The sequence below is a fragment of the Octopus sinensis genome, linkage group LG3 (genome assembly GCF_006345805.1).
Source record: "Octopus sinensis linkage group LG3, ASM634580v1, whole genome shotgun sequence".
Classification (NCBI taxonomy): domain Eukaryota; kingdom Metazoa; phylum Mollusca; class Cephalopoda; order Octopoda; family Octopodidae; genus Octopus; species Octopus sinensis.
Window position 1 is genome coordinate 154,731,725 of NC_042999.1, and position 17,516 is coordinate 154,749,240.

General features: G+C 40.8%; 1 protein-coding gene across 2 annotated transcripts in view; it reads right to left on the reverse strand.

Moving 5' to 3' along the window:
- LOC115209796 (proton myo-inositol cotransporter-like) overlaps positions 1-17,516 on the reverse strand; it is a 74,907-nt gene that overhangs the window by 2,821 nt on the left and 54,570 nt on the right. For both annotated transcript variants that reach the window (XM_029778342.2, XM_036501506.1), the window contains exons 5-8: positions 8,420-8,537; positions 6,298-6,458; positions 1,844-1,958; positions 454-704 (exon numbers count right to left, since the gene is read on the reverse strand). In XM_029778342.2, the coding sequence (XP_029634202.1) occupies positions 454-704; positions 1,844-1,958; positions 6,298-6,458; positions 8,420-8,537 (645 nt within the window). The remainder of the gene's footprint in view (positions 1-453; positions 705-1,843; positions 1,959-6,297; positions 6,459-8,419; positions 8,538-17,516) is intronic.

The following is a 17,516-nucleotide window of genomic DNA, read 5'->3' on the forward strand; positions in this document are numbered from 1 at the left end:
TGAGACACAGTGTATCTATAGTGAGACAGTGTATCTATAGCGAGACACAGCATATCTACAGTGGGACAGTGTATCTATAGTGAGACACAGCATATCTATAGTGAGACAGTGTATCTATAGCAAGACATATCTGTTGTGGGACACAGTGTATCTTTAATGAGACAGTATATCTATAGTAAGACAGTGTATTTATAGTGACACAGTGTATCTACAGTGAGACAGTGTATCTATAGTGAGACAGTGTATATATAGTGAGGTACAGAGTAGCTGTAGTGAGACACAGTGTATCTATAGTGAAACAGGATATCTAGAGTGAGATAATGTATCTATAATGAGACACAGCATATCAATAGTGAGACAGTGTATCTATTGTGAGATAGTGTATATTTAGTGAGACAGTGTAACTACAGTGAGATAGTGTATCGCACTGATTATAATTGAAAATTCACTTACCTGATGCAAAACATGCAATATATAACACTTGACCAACTAATATCCAGAATATCAGATTGGAAGGGCAAACATTGTGTGCCCATGCTAATAATGAGTTCTGATTCGTGGAGGAGGAAGCATTGCAACGACCAGTTGCTACTGATGGCGTTTCCTGAGAGACTGGAAGACAAGAGCCATTGATGACTTCCAGAGACGGTCCATTCACATAGCAGAAGCCACACTGTCGGTCTGCGACACAATCTAAACAAGACCTGCAACATAAAATTGAATCAGTTCTGTAGGTCTTAACAAACAGCTTAAAGATGTGATGAGAAAGTGGGGAGACTAAAGGAGTAGATGGAGATGAAGAATATGTTATTGTTGTTACTGTTGTGAAGGTGTGGACTTAGTGGTTTGGGCATTTGACTCGTGATTGTAAGGATATGAGTTTGATTCCTGAGAGCATGTTATGGCCTTTGTTGTTATTAAGCTGGTGTTTTGAACATAAATTAACATAAAATTTTGATGGAAGGTTTTAATTTAGATCACTTTAAACCCTTTTGTCACCGTATTTCTAGGTGTTTGTGTGACTGTGTGGTAGGAAGCTTGCTTCCCAACTACATGGTCCTGTGTTCAGTCCCACTATGTGGCACTTTGGCCAAGTGATTTTTACTATATGCTGTGCATGAGAGACATACTTTGCAATCCTCAGTTGGAGACAGTATTTAACATCAATTCCTAAAATATTCATTATGTCAACTCGTGTGTGTTTCTAACTTTAAACGTCCCACTCCGTTTAAAGAGAAAACTATAATAAACTACAAAGTCTAGACAGATATCTTCAGCTAGCAGGCCTCTGCTACTCTAGACTGATGATGGGCAAAGACCCAGAAACATGCATGTCTCTAGATGCAGGCCTAGCTGTTAGGAGTGTTTGTCTCCCCTTCGTAAATATATAAGGATACAGGAAATGTGTCAAGGCCGACAGGAAGCTTCGATGCTTCCTAGGGCTAAACAGCGGTGGTGTAATTCCCTTACAGGACTGTCATGTTAAGTTGACAGTATACAACCACTCTATCGCTCCACCACCGTACATATCTCTATGAGCTATTTAGAAATTTAATATTTCTGATTATAATAAACAATAAAAAAGTAAATATGTGAAGTATTATTACTGTTAGAAACAGTAATAATGAGGTGGCTAGCAAGACTTCTACTCAAACAGGTATAAAATATTTAAAGAAAAGAAGGGTAAAGATACCGCTTGCTTAAAAATGAAAGTGAAAGGTTAAAAAAACCCACCAATTCTATGATAAATACACACATGAGCTTTAATTTTTTTAATTTTTTACTTGCTATACCTCAAAATATACCTCAGAAGTAATTTTTCTTTGGACATATTAATACTTACCTATGTTTTATACAGAGTGAACTGTTTGCTACATCTTCAAAAACGGTAACAGGGTAGCTCTGATTCTCAATTGTCAAGTAGACTATTCCCATAAAGAGTAATGATATAATAACACCTAGAGAAAGAATCAAGAATTCCAGGTTTTGGGAAATACTTTAACATCATTGAAATTGTTTAGTATAAGCTGAAGCATTTAATGAAGAGCCTTGAATCGAGTTTGGAACAAAAGGTGAGAGAATATGTGAGGAACATGAGGGCAGAATGCAGAGTATGAAGGAAATTAGAGGTAATATTTATTTTTTAATTATGGCACATAAAATACACCAATCCGACCGTGGCCGTTGCAAGCCTCGCCTGGCACCTGTGCAGGTGGCACGTAAAAAGCACCCACTACACTCGCGGAGTGGTTGGCGTTAGGAAGGGCATCCAGCTGTAGAAACATTGCCAGATAAGACTGGAGCCTGGTGCAGCCTTCTGGCTTCCCAGATCCCCGGTCGAACCGTCCAACCCATGCTAGCATGGAGAACGGACGTTAAACGATGATGATGATGATGATGGCACAAGCCATACTGGGGGTGGGGATATAATTTCTGAGATAGTGGTAATGTCACTCTGACTGGACAGGTTTCTGCTTTCCAGGAATACAGAAACAAACATTGAGGTTGAACTAAGAGTGCCCTGAGAGGGCAGACTCAATATTTCCCTCCAGTTAAAGACATCAGACTATCAGGACATAGTCGATGAGGCATTTGTCAAGGGATGGCATGTGGCCTCCTCATTCCCCTTTGTAGTTGGCTTCCATGGCCTTCCATCTAGATCAGTATGCTATTTCCTGCAGAAAATAGGTCTGGAACCCAGACAACTAAAGAAAGCCACCAATAAAATAAGCAGGGCAGTTGAAACTAGCACAAGATGACTATGTTGATAAGAGATTGCAAGTGAGTCCCAGACAGAGAGAATTCCATTTTTATTAATATAGAAGTATTCTATATACAGATTTTAATTTTTGGGCACAAGGCCAGCAATTTCAGGAGCAAGGGTAATGCTAGCATAGAAAAAGGACATTAAATGATGATGACGACGACGACAACAATGATGATGCTGATGATGATGATGATGATAACAAAGAATTTGGTAAAATAACTTAATTATCATTAAGCCAGTATTAGGAAAATAAATTGTGACTACGGTTTGGTGGAAGTTTTTAATTCAGAACTTTTGAAAACAAGACATTTGTATTACAGGGCCAGAGGCAGTTTCAGTCAGGTTGATATCAAAAGGGTTAAATTAATCATTTGTTAACCCTTTTGTTACCATATTTCTGTTGAGATGCTCTGTGTTTCTTTCAATTAATTTTAAATATAACAAAGAATTTAGTAAAATAACTTAGTTATCATTAAGCTAGTGTTAGGAACATAAATTGTGACTAAGATTTTAATTCAAAACTTATGAAAACAAGTCATTTGTACTACAGAGCCTGAAACTGTTTCAACTGGCTTGGTATCAAAAGGGTTAACTGGACCTTAACATATTAATTATATAATATCTATTGTCAACCAGATAAGATAGCAATTCGAGTATATAAGTTGTCTGTTGATACAACTGTCAGTGTAAACAATTCTTCTGGGTTAGGAAATGTTTATTTACATTCTATACTTGTTTTGTTTTTACTAAATTCTTTTATTTTTTTACTTGGTTCAATTATTTGACTGCAACAATGCTGAAGCACCGGATTTAGTCAAACAAATCAACCCCAGGACTTATTCTGTGTAAGCCTAGTACTTATTCTGTCAGTCTCTTTTGCCGAACCACTAAATTATGGACACGTAAACACACTAACATCGGTTATTAAGCAATGATGGGAGGACAAACAAACACACAAATACATACATACATACATCATCATCGTTTAACATCTGCTTTCCATGCTGGCATGGGTTGGATGATTCGTGTGAGGACTGGCAAACCGGGAGGCTGCACCAGGCTCCAATCTGATTTGACAAGGTTTCTACAGTTGGATGCCCTTCTTAATGCCAACCACTCAGAGAGTGTAGTGGGTGCTTTTTATATGCCACTGGCATGGGAGCCAGTCAGGCGGCACTGGCATTGACCATGCTCAAATGGTGCTTTTTACATGCCACCAGCACAGGTGCCAGTCAGACAGCACTGACGATGAGCTTCTTTCAGTTTCTTATTTCTTTATTGCCCACAAGGGGCTAAACATAGAGGGGACAAACAAGGACATTAAGTCGATTACATCGACCCCAGTGTGCAACTGGTACTTAATGTTTTGCCCCACCAAAAGGATGAAAGGCAAAGTCAACCTCGGCAGAATTTGAACTCAGAACATAACGGCAGACGAAATACCACTAAGCATTTCGCCCAGCGTGCTAACGTTACTGCCATGATGATGATGAGGAGGAGGAGGAGGGGACAATGATGACAGTATGTGATTTTAGTGGAATTTAGCAGCTATGTTTGACACACAGCTTGCTACATTTGACATGTGGCTTGATTAGAAAAACGTGAAAATGTTTGATAAAGATTTATATCTTAGTCAAGAGCCCTTGAGAAAGGACTTGTTCAGAGCTCAAGGAAATACACATATATATGTGGAAGCTTATTCAATTAACATCAACAGTAGTGATGATTAGATAAAGGACTAAAAGGACTAACTCACAAGTACAAGAGGTGCCTCTTGTATTCAAGTATTACATAAGATTACTATTATAATACAACAGACACTATGTTTTTACTAAGTCACTGAACAATATTGAGGTATTGGGGGTTATTTAGAGGAGTGGGAGATTGTTAGAAACTGGGGCAAACTGTATCACTGTAGATAAGACCATTTTTGTTTATTGAAATAATATAATTATACTATTAGCTCTACTTTAAATTTGTGGAGATATTTCAGATGTGGTTTCAATAATTCTATCTTCATAAAAATGGGATTGGATATTGTAGTTGTGATACCTGTGCCGGTGGCACGTAGGGCCTCACAGAGGAAATGACGAAGACCGAGACCTTTGAGATATGCTGTGACTGTGAAGACCTGACAAATGAAGTGAATTCATGGCTCGCAGGATGGCCTGCTGTGCTAACCTTGGATCGTAGAGTGACCCGCTGTTCTTGAGGAGACCTATTGAGTCAAGTACGTTAACACCAACATCAAAATGAAAATCAAATGGAAATTGCAGTTAAGATACCCGTGCCGGTGACACGTTAAAAGCACCATCCGAACGTGGCAGATGCCAGTGCCACCTGACTGGCATCCGTGTTGGTGACACGTAAAAGCACCAACTGTTCGTGGCCATTTGCCAGCCTGTTCTGGCCCCTGTGCCGGTAGCACGTAAAAAGCATCCACTACACTCATGGAGTGGTTGGTGTTAGGGAGGGCATCCAGATGTAGAAACACTGCCAGATCAGACTGGAGCCTGGTGCAGCCTCCTCGCTTCCCAGACCCTGGTCGAACCGTCCAACCCGTGTTAGCACGGAAAACAGACGTTAAACTATGATGATGATGATGATGATATCTATTTAACCTTATAGAGAATTGTATTTAGTGCATGAAGTACCATGTAAAAGCACCCAGAACACTCTGTAAAGTGGTTGGCATTAGGAAGGGCAGAACATAAGGATGGGTGAAATGCTACAAAGAATTCTGCCTGGTGTGCTGATGATTATGTCAGTTCACTGTCTGAAAGCTAGAAATAATATTATCTTTGAAGAAACATTGATATATCCTAATTCTATAATTTTCCACATACTTTGAACTGCTGTGAAAGAATGAAAAATAGGAAAGACATGAAGGGGAGTTCATATATAGCAGGGCTAATGATAGAATCCCAAAAGGAAGAATAATCCTTTCTACTATCGGCACAAGGCCTGAAATTTGTGGGGGAAGGGGCCAGTCGATTAGATCAACCCCAGTATGCAACAGGTACTTAATTTATTGACCCCAGAAAGGATGTAAGGCAAAGTTGACCTCGGTGGAATTTGAACTCAGAATAGAGTAGAGTAGGGTAGGTTTGAGTTATGGATCACAAGTGTGACTGTAATAAGAAGTGTTTCCCAATTGTATGGTTTTGGGTTCTGTCCCACTGCATGGCATCTTGAGTTTGGGTCTTCTACTATAGCTCCAAGCTGACCAAATCCTTGTGGATAAATTTGATTGACGTAAGTGGAAAAGCCCATTGCATGCACGTGTGTGTGTGTGAGTGTGTGTGTGTCTATGCATGTGTGTTATTATCTCCTTGCTTTTGACATCATGTAAGAGCTGGCAGCAGGAAGGGTATCTTCCCATAGAAAATCCATAACAAATTCTGTCCAACCAATGCTAGCATGTAAAGTGGACATTAAAACAATGGTGCAATAATGATGGTGATTTTGATGATAATGATGATGGTGGTGCTGGTGGTGGTGACAATGAAAAAATAAGAAGAACAGCTCACCTAAAGTTGAGAAGAAAAGTAATTTACGTCGTCCAATTCGTTCTATCAGGTAAAGACCAACAAACGAGAAAAGGAAGTTTGCAAACATTGGTATAGAAGATAACCATAATGCAATCGAGTCGTCTTTTATTTGAGACTTTATAAATATACCACTGTAGAACCTGTCAAAAAAACAAAAATTCTTTGAATACATACATTCTATATTTACTGAATTTCAAGAGTACATAACCAAGGTACAGTGTGATTAAGGGAGAGGTAAAAGTGTAAACCACAGCACAGACCCAAGCCACACAAAGCTGTGCTCAGTAGTGCAGTGAAAGCACATGATAAAAATAATACCACTGAATAGTAATAATAATAATAATAATAACAATAATAATAATAATAATAATAATAATAATAATAATAATAATAATAATAATAATAAGGGACCTTTTGAGCAGGATGGGTAACTCGACCTGAAGAAAATTCTAACTGGGCCCCACCTTGCAAGGTCATGCGCTGTTAATCTTGATACGAGATCACTATGTTGCACACATATAGTTGTGATGCATGAGCCTGGTGTACCCTTATCAGACGGGTAGTTGTGATGGGTATATTGGGCTTCATATATTTGTACCACAGTGTCACTTTGATGGTATATGCTGCTCTCATCATCATCATCATCATCGTTTAACGTCTGCTTTCCATGCCAGCTTGGGTTGGACGATTTGACTGAGGACTGGCAAACCAGATGGCTGCACCAGGCTCCAATCTTGATCTGGCAGAGTTTCTACAGCTGGATGCCCTTCCTAATGCCAACCATTCCAAGAGTGTAGTGGGTGCTTTTACGTGTCAGATGCATGAGGGCCAGTCAGGCGGTACTGGCAATGGCTACACTCAAATGGTGTTTTTGATGTGCCACCTGCACAGGAGCCAGTCCAGTGGCACTGGCAACAACCTTGCTCAAATGTTTTTTCACATGCCACCAGCACAAGTGCCAGTAAGGCGATGCTGGTAACGATCATGCTTGAATGGTACTTTTTACATGCCACTGACACGGAAGCCAGTTGGCTGCTCTGGCAACGATCATGCTTGAATGGTACTCTTAGCACTCCACTAGCATGGATGCCAGTCATCAAATTTGATTTTGATTTCAATTTCACTTTCCTCAACAGGTCTGTTATGGAATTCCATTTTCAAATGATGGCATCAGTCTGACATGATTTGATGCTCTGCAGAGCTGTGTCAAGCTCCACTTCTGCTTTGGCCTGGTTTCTATAGCTGGATAACCTTCCTAATACCAACCACTTTACAGTAGGATCCAGGTGATTTTTTTGTTGAGAACTTGCAAGACATAATAAAGAAAGAAAAGGAAAAAGTGACTTCATTAGGAAGGGCATCAAGCTGTAGAAACTCTGACAGATCAAGAGTGTATTTGAGAGTGTGGGAGATAGCTTATTCCAGGTGTTGAAGGCTGAAGTATGAAAAAAGGTCAAGCACAGGTGTCTGGCTATAGAAGAGATGCATGGCTACACTACATTATGAAGGTAGAGGAAAGCAGCTGGAAGGAAGATAAAGATGGTAGTGACAGGATACCAGAGTGCTGGTGGGGGACAAACACATACACATATGATGAGGTTCTTTTCAGTTTTTGTCTACCAGATCCACTCATAAGACTTTGGTCAGGCTGAGGCTATGATAGAAAACACTTGCTCAAGGTGCCACACAGTGTGTTCACTATTTTCAATCGACCGATAGACTGATTGAGCAAACTGAACCATAAATACACCCAACATGCATATCGAAACCAGCTGTACATCAACAATAAAGTCCATTATTTATGTCTTTCCTTATACATCATCATGGAAAAAGATCAGATTAACTTTGTAATGCAGCCTTGGATTTACAAAGTCAACTGGTGATGGACTTCCACTTTGGATATTGCCTTATAATTTCCTGGAGTAAATAATCAATTACAAAACAGTTTGTTTGCCTGGAGCATCACTATCAGCAGAGAGTTTAAGAAGTTATTCTGTCCAGATTGACAATCCCTTATAATAATAATAATAATAATAATAATAATAATAATAATAATAATAATAATAATAATAATAGTAATAATAATAATAATAATACTTACATAACGACATTGATACCAGATAACTGTGCAATAATGTGCAAGGAACAACAAACAAGGAGTGCCCGCCAAACGCAGGGAGTTTTTACAATCCTCTTCCAAACATGAAACATAGACATTTCTGTAAAAAAATATAAGCGTTAGGCTTGATTATTTTACTATATTTTTCATAGGGAATTTATTGAAAACAAACAGCATACAAAACAGTTTAGTAGAGGTTAACATAGTTAATGTCGTGTGATGCCCTTATCAAAGAATATTTAATCAATTAAAATTACATCAGTTTGAAAAGTGTTAATGATAATTCATGATACAAAAGTCAAGGGAGACAACTCCTTTTGAATCATTGCATTAAATGTGTTAACCCATACTTAACTCTATACTTTTAATGCAGAGGACATCCGTGGCAAATTTTTTTGCATGTTAGTATACAACAACATTATTCATCAAAGAGGCACTTGGTCCCCCACCCCTCACCCTAGATGGAATTTTCTAACCTGAAGGAAAGAAGCTTTGATTTGCAGGGTAAGGAATGGTGCAGGAAATGGATTTCATATGAAATATCTCAATTTCTACATTAGAACATTTTTCTTTTATTAGATAGTCATGCACGCAAACACACACACACACACACACACACACACACACACACACACACACACACACACACACTCACACACACACACACACACGCACACACTCACACACATGTATATACATACATTATATACATATTATACACGTGTGTACCTTTAAAATAGTTCTCAGAGAAATTTAACGTGACATAATGTGACAAGGGCAACCCTTCGGAATTACCGGTATAACTTATTTTTAACTGAAGAATGGACAGCTGAACAGGGCTAGTGACTACAGGCTTAGGACCAGAAAGATCCAGAGGCACAAGCCAATATGGAAAAGGAGGTTGTAAAAGCTCAAGGACCCCTCAAAAGTGCAGAGATTCAGAGGAGTCCTTAATGAGGCCTTTGATGAGATGAAGGAAGAGATTGAGACATATGACGTAGAGGACAATTGGAAGCTCCAATGGGACAATCTATTAAAGGCATCAGACCAAATCTGTGGTCGGAGCAAAGCCTCTGCCAGACCAAGAATGATGTGGTGGTGAAACAGTGATGTTGACAAGGCCATAAAAGAGAAGAGACAAGTCTGGAAAGAATGGAAAAAAGCGGGTAGCAAAGAATCATATCAGAAAGATAAAAGGGAGGCTAGACATCAGGTTTATCTAGTTAGGGCTGAAGCAGAAAAGAAGAGGTTTGCCAGAGTCCTATAGAGTAAAGATCACACACACACACATATACACATGTATATACATACATTATATACATATTATAAGTGGAGGTGCGTGGCTTAGTGGTGTCAGCATCATGATCGTAAGATTGTCGTTTCGATTCCTGGACGATTGTGTTCTTGAGCAAAACACTTCATTTCACGTTGCTCTAGTCCACTCAGCTTGCAAAAATGAGTAACGCTTCGTTGAACTGGTGTCCCGTCCAGCTGGGAACACATATGCCATAGAAACCGGGAAACTCGGCCCATGAGCCTGGCTAGGCTTTAAAAGGGGTGCATTTATTTTTATTATATACATATTATACATGTGAAGTGGTCTGGATTGCCAGACAGTGTGTCAGTGAGAATTGAGATACTGCAGGGGAGAAATGTGTGTGGATGGATAATGGTATGCTTGTACTTAGTGATGTGGACAAGAAAGAGGTGTGGAAAAGCTACTATGTAAGTCTGTTGAATGTAGAGAATGAATGGGATAAAGAGAGTCTTTCTCATGTGAACCCAACAGAAGGACTGGCTATCCTAGGGGACAGCGGTATGCTAAATAAGGCAATTAAAAGCATGAAAACCCGGAAAGTCTGTGATCCATTCGGAATCATGGCTGAGATGCTCAAAATATCCAGTAAGGGCTAGTCACCCGCATAGTTAATCAGGTCATTCAGGAAGATGTAGTACCCAGTGACTGGCATAGCAGCATAATTGTTAGCTGCTACAAGGGTAAGGGTGATGCTTTAGATAGAAGCAATTATTAAGCACCTGGATCAGGCGATGAAAATTATGGGGAGAGTTATTGCCCTATTAATTAGGAGCCAAATCAGTTAGGTGAAATGCAGTTCGGATTCATCTGGAGAAGTACTACTGATGCTATTTTATAGCCAGGAAACTGCAAGGAAAGTACTTAGCTAAGAATAAACCATTATACTTAGCATTTGTTGATCTAGAGAAAGCTTTCGATAGAGTGCCCTGCTGTTGTTGTTGTTGTTGTGAAGCAACAAGACGAGTAAGAGTGATTAGGTGATAGTATAGGGCTTAGGGGTGGGAGACCCCAGACCTTGGAAAAAAAAACAATTTGGTCGTCTTGTTGTAGTCAAGGGCTCTTCATTGACGCCTGACACCACTGGGAGGTGGCCCTCAAAGTCACTGGAAATGGAGATCTCCAGGTCCAAATTCTTGAATGGCAGAATGCCCTGCTGTGTGATATGGTGAGCACTGAGGAGGCTAGGGAAAGATGAGTGGCTTGTGAAAGCTGTACAGGCCATGTACAAAGATACTGTCAGTAAAGTGAGAGTTAACCATGAGTACAACAAAGAATTTGGTGTACAGGTAGGGTTCGTCAAGACTCAGTCCTCAATCCTCTCCTTTTCATCATTGTCCTCCAGGCCATAACAGAGTAATTCACGCATGACAGACAGCCCCTGGGAACTACTATATGCTGATGATCTTGCCCCCATAGCAAATTACATATCAGAGCTGGAAGAGAAATTCCAGGTGTGGAAACAAAACCTGGAATCTAAGGGCCTTAAGGTTAACTTAGCAAAGACTACGGTCTTAGTAAGCAAGAAAACAGACAATATCCTACCCGCTTCAGAGGTGACTCTGTTCAATTTGCAGAAAAGGTGTTGGCAGGAACTTCATACGATGTAACAATTGCAAGCTATGGACACACAAGAGGTGTAGTAGATTAATGGGATGGCTATCCGAGAAGATAGTTTATAAGTGTGGAAGATGCAATGGATCCATAAAAACTAGAGACTTGGGAAATTGATTCCCTCAAATGCCCTGGCAGCTCATAAGAGGCAGTAGATAATTTCTGCTACCTAGGGGACCAAATTAGTTGTGGGGGATGCACAGAGACAATGATAGTTATTCAGCTGGACAGCTTTTCAGAACATCACTGAATGTTTTATTTGCTGTATCTTGTACCAGAAGTGACGAATTCTTGTCTGAGCATGTAGCAAAAAGTTGAATACTTGTGATAGATACATAAGTATGTGTAGTAGATATATGGGCACATGTTGCAAATGAATGAATTCTGTGGAAGACATATGGGTACATGTAGTAGATATACAGGAACATGTAACGTCTAGTTGTGTAATTGTGACAGATAAATGAGGCACGTGTTGCTGACAGTTGAATATCTTTAGCAAATATCTTTAGCAAATGTATTGGTACATGTAGCAGACAGTTGAATAATTGTGGCAGTATGGATGGAAGCACTCCATCGGTTACGACGACGAGGGTTCCGGTTGATCCGATCAATGGAACAGCCTGCTCGTGAAATTAACGTGTAAGTGGCTGAGCACTCCACAGACACGTGCACCCTTAATGTAGTTCTCGGGGATATTCAGCGTGACACAGAGAGTGACAAGGTCGGCCCTTTGAAATACAGGTACAACAGAAACAGGAAGTAAGAGTGAGAGAAAGTTGTGGTGAAAGAGTACAGCAGGGATCACCACCATCCCTGCCGGAGCCTCGTGGAGCTTTAGATGTTTTCGCTCAATAAACACTCACAAAGCCCAGTCTGGGAATCGAAACCGCGATCCTACGACCGCGAGTCCGCTGCCCTAACCACTGGGCCATTGCACCTCCTCTGTGGCAGTATATGAGTACATATAATAAACATATGATTACATGTATCAAATATATGGCTACATGTAGTACATATATAGGTAAATGTAGTAGATATTTAAGTGCCTTTGGTTGATAGTCAAATACCTACAGTGGATAAATGTGTATATGCAACAGGCAATTGAGCAATTGTGGAAGACCATTGGGTACACCTGACATATATATGAGTGCATGCAGCAGGTAGCTGAAAACCTGCAGCAAATATATGGATACATATGGGAGAGAGCTGAGTACCTGCGACAGATATATGGTACATGAACAGACAGTTGAATAGCTGTGGCAGATACCTGGGTATACATAGCAAATATCAGTGCATGTAGAAAGTAGCTGAGTTGATAAATGTGGTTGGTCTTGCAAAAAAAAGAGTGGAGGCGCAATGGCCCAGTAGTTAGAGCAGCGGACTCTCGGTCGGAGGAACGCGGTTTCGATTCCCAGACCGGGCGTTGTGTGTGTTTATTGAGTGAAAACACCTAAAAGCTCCACGAGGCTCTGGCAGGGGTGGTGGCAACCCCTGTTGTACTCTTTTGCCACAACTTTCTCTCACACTCTCTTCCTGTTTCTTGAGTAATGCTGTGATGGACTGGCGTCTTGTCCAGCTGGGGGGAACACATACGCTACAGAAACCAGGCCCATGAGCCTGGCTAGGCTTGAAAAGGGCAATGTTTATCATTTTATCATTGCTAAAATAAGGGTATATGATATGTAGCAGACAATTGAGTAGATGTGGTAGGCAATGTGACCAATATGGGTGTAGACAGCAGGTAGTTGATATATGAGGCACATGTAGTAGACAGTTGACTTGCTATGCTAGACAGTTGCATACCTGTGGTGAATATGGATACCTGGGGGGAATATTAGTATGAGCAGCAGGTAGTTGAGTATCTGTGTAGATACATGGGAAAAGTAGCAAATAATTGGGTATCTGTGGTAGATATAAATGGGTACATAAACAGACAGTTATGTAGTTGTGGCAAATAACTGAGTGCATGTTGCAATTAGTTGAGTACATGTGGCAGACATATGAGGTTCATATAACAGTATGTTCAATAACCATGGTGGCAAATAGTTGAGTAGCTGTGGTAAATGTGACCTCATGTAGCAAATGTAGCATGCAGATGAGCACCTGTGGCAGATGTATTAGGTACATGTAGCAAAATGATCAATAACCATGGTGGCAAGTAGCTGAATAGCTGTGGTAAATGTGACCTCGTGTAGCAAATGTAGCAAGCAGATGAGCACCTGTGGCAGATGTATGAGGTACATGTAGCAAAATGTTCAATACTCTTGGTGGCAAGTAGTTAAATAGCTGTGGAAAATGTGAGTTCATGTAGCAAGTAGATGAGTACATGTAGCAGATATATGGGTGTGTGTGATAAGTAATTGTATACAAACAGTAGATGTATGAGGCACATGTAGCTGACTGTTGAGTTGTTGTGGCTAATATAGGGTACATAAAGCAGCAGCTGAATGTCTGTATCAATCAGTGTACATGTGGCTGTTATATAAGCGTTTATAGATTACATGTGTGATGCATGTAGCTGTAAACTGAGTTTTTTGAAGCTGAAAGCTGGAATAGTTGCAGTTGACAATTAGACATGTGGTACTTGCAGATGTTGATAGCATACTCACAATAGAACACATGCATGTCAGTGGTATACTTGTACATGTTGCTGGTATATTGCCGTAGTGAATGGTGCACTTGCAACACTCACTGATGTATTGCAGCAGTGAATGGAAGATTGCAACAGTCACTGGCATATTGCAGCAACAAATGGTGCACTTGTTGCAGTTAATTGGGTACTTACAGAGTTCATATTTGCAGAAGTCAATAAAGAACTTGCAGAGGTCAAGGTTGTACTTACAGTGATTAATGGGGGTACTTGCAGTAGACACAGATGTGCTTGCAGCAGTGAATGAATGGGGTACTTGAAGTAGACACTGGCGTACTTTCAGCAGTGAAAGGGGTACTTGGACCGGAGAACAGGGTACCTGTAGCAGAGTACACAGATGCAAGACTGTTTCAAGTAACAAGTTTTCTCACTGGTCAGACAAAACTTATTTGTGTAAACTTGAGTATTCATTGTTATAGTTAATAAATTGTAAAAGATGGTTAGTTGATAGAAATGGTAAAAAGTTTGGAGAGAAAACTGTAAGAAATTTAGTTTTACCTCCTTACATTTCTGAGTTCAAATTATACTAAGCTGTACTAAGCTGTTAAAATACAAATCAAACATATATTGGAATTCATTCATAAGTTTTGATATGAAAACACATTTGAAACTCCTACTGGTTATGTGATACAACTTCTTGCTTTAAAGTGATCTATATTAAGACCTTTCATCAAAACTCAATGTAAATTTATTACAAACACCAAATTAATAATAATGATGAACTGTTGTGTCTGTGGAGAGTCATTTTCTTTTTGTGCCTTATAATGTAACACACTCACCGGTAAAATTTCCACTTATTTCATATTTTTATTTTCCTAAAATAAAGAAAGTCTGCTTCATTATGCCAGGTCTGCCTGACAGGGTCCCATGCCAGTGGCATGTAAAAAGCACTATCTGAATGTGGCCAATGCCAGTGCCCCCTGACTGGCTCCCATGCTAGTGGCACATAAAAAGTATTATCTGAACATGATCGATGCCAGGGTTGCTTGACTGGCTCCTGTGCAGGTGACACGTAAAAAGCACCCACTACACTCTCAGAGTGGCTAGTATTAGGAAAGGTGTCCATCTGTAGAAATATTGCCAGATCAGATTGGAGCCTGGTGCAGCCACTGGCTTTCCAGACTTCAGTCAAACCGTCCAACCCATGCCAGTGTGGAAAACGGATGTTAAACAATGATGATGATGAGTATTAAATATTTTCCATCTTGTTATTTTGCTATTAGTCATAGGCGTAGGAGTGGCTGTGTGGTAAGTAGCTTGCTTATGAACCACATGGTTCCAGGTTCAGTCCCACTGCGTGGCATCTTGGGCAAGTGTCTTCTACTATAGCTTTGGGCCAACCAAAGCCTTGTGAGTGGATTTGGTAGAATGGAAACTGAAAGAAGCCTGTCATCTATCTATCTATCTATCTATCTATCTATCTATCTATCTATCTATCTATCTATCTATCTATCCATCATCATCATTTAGCATCCGTTTTCCACACTAGCATGGGTTGGACGGTTTAACTGGGGTCTGTGAAGCCGGAAGGCTTCATCAGGCCTAGTCAGATTTGGCAGTGTTTCTACGGCTGGATGCCCTTCCTAACGCCAACCACTCTGTGAGTGTAGTGGGTGCTTTTTACGAGCCACCTGCACAGGTGCCAGACAGAGCTGGCAAACGGCCATGAACGGATGGTGCTTTTACGTGCTACCGGCACGGGGGCCAGGTGAGGCTGGCAAAGGACACGAGCGGATGGTGGTTTTACGTGCCAACGGCACGGGGGCCAGGCGAGGCTGGCAACGGACACGAACGTATGGTGTTTTTATGTGCTACCATCACAAGGGCCAGGCGAGGCTGGCAACGGACACAAGCGGGTGGTGCTTTTATGTGCCAACGGCACGGGGGCCAGGCGAGGCTGGCAACGGACAAACGATCGGATGGTTCACTTAACTACAGCCGCAATTTCCACTGATGTTGATTTGGTTTGATTTTGACTTCTCACTGGTCTCGCCGGGTCTTCTCACGCACAGCATACTTCCATAGGTCTCGGTCTCTAGTCATTTCCTTGGTGAGACCTAAAGTTTGAAGGTCGTGCTTCACCACCTCGTCCCAGGTTTTCCTGGGTCTACCTCTTCCACAGGTTCCCTCAACTGCTAGAGCGTAGCACTTTTTCACACAACTATCTTCACCCATTCTCGTCACATGCCCATACCAGCGCAGACGTCTCTCTTGCACACCACAACTGATGCTTCTTAGGTTCAACTTTTCTCTCAAGGTACTTACACTCTGACGATTTTGAACACTGACATTACACATCCATCGGAGCATACTGGCTTCATTTCTTGCGAGCTTACGCATATCCTCAGCAGTCACAGCCCATGTTTCACTACCATGTAGCATGGCTGTACGTACACATGCATCATACAGTCTGCCTTTTACTCTGAGCGCATCAACACTGTCATCGTCGTCGGATGTCTGCTTTCCATGCTGGCATGGGTTGGACAGTTTGACTGAGAACTGGCGAGCCAGAAAGCTGCACCAGGCTCTAATTTGATTTGGCAAGGTATATGCAGCTGGATGCCCTTTCTAATGCCAACCTCTCCAAGAGTGTAGCAGGTGCTTTTATGTGCCACTGGCACAGGAGCCATTTAGACAGTATTGGCATCAACCACGCTCGAAAGGCACTTTTATGTGCCAGCCAAGCAGCACTGGTATTAGCCACGCTTGAATGGTGCTTTTTACTTGCCACCGGTCCATATATATACATATGCACTAAGTCATTTCCACTTCAGGTAAGGAATTATTGATCTCCTTCAGATGGATCCCACAGCAGGATTTGAAAGCTTGACAATGACATATCGCTCCCTCTGCTTACAGTGTACTTCAACACGGTACCTGCTTATATCTAAATGGGCTGGGCCGATAAGAGCTCAGATTGGTTTCATAGCCAAGCTCTACTTCAACAAAGACTGCCGAGACACTGAACAATACAACTGCAACCACAACAAAAGAAACTCTCTTGCAACAAAAAACAGCCACAGCAGGGTGGAGTTGAGTAAATTCAATTGTTCTACGCGACGGTCCCTATCAAACAAACAATCAGTACTTCACAAGTTTTGTTACTGGTGTTATTGTAATAGAGAGTCACTTATCACAGAGAGAGAGAGAGAGAGAGAGAGAGAGAAAGGAGAGACAGAATAAATAAATGCTATTAATTCCTGTTTCTCTGTTACAGCTAAAATTACAGATATATGTGTATACATGTATAGATATGTTTTATGAGAGAGAGAGAGTAAAGACAGGCACACCCAGGATCATTCACAAGAGATATACACACACACTCTCTATTTCTCTCTCTTTCTCCACGCCCCTCTACATTCACAAAATCTGGATTACAAATCAGAGATATTAATTTCACCAAAAACTTCAACATGGCTTGTGGTGAGATCTTCAGATTTGCTTCACTGACAATGCGGGACATATTATCCATGGGTTTGTACCCGATACTCCTAAACTCA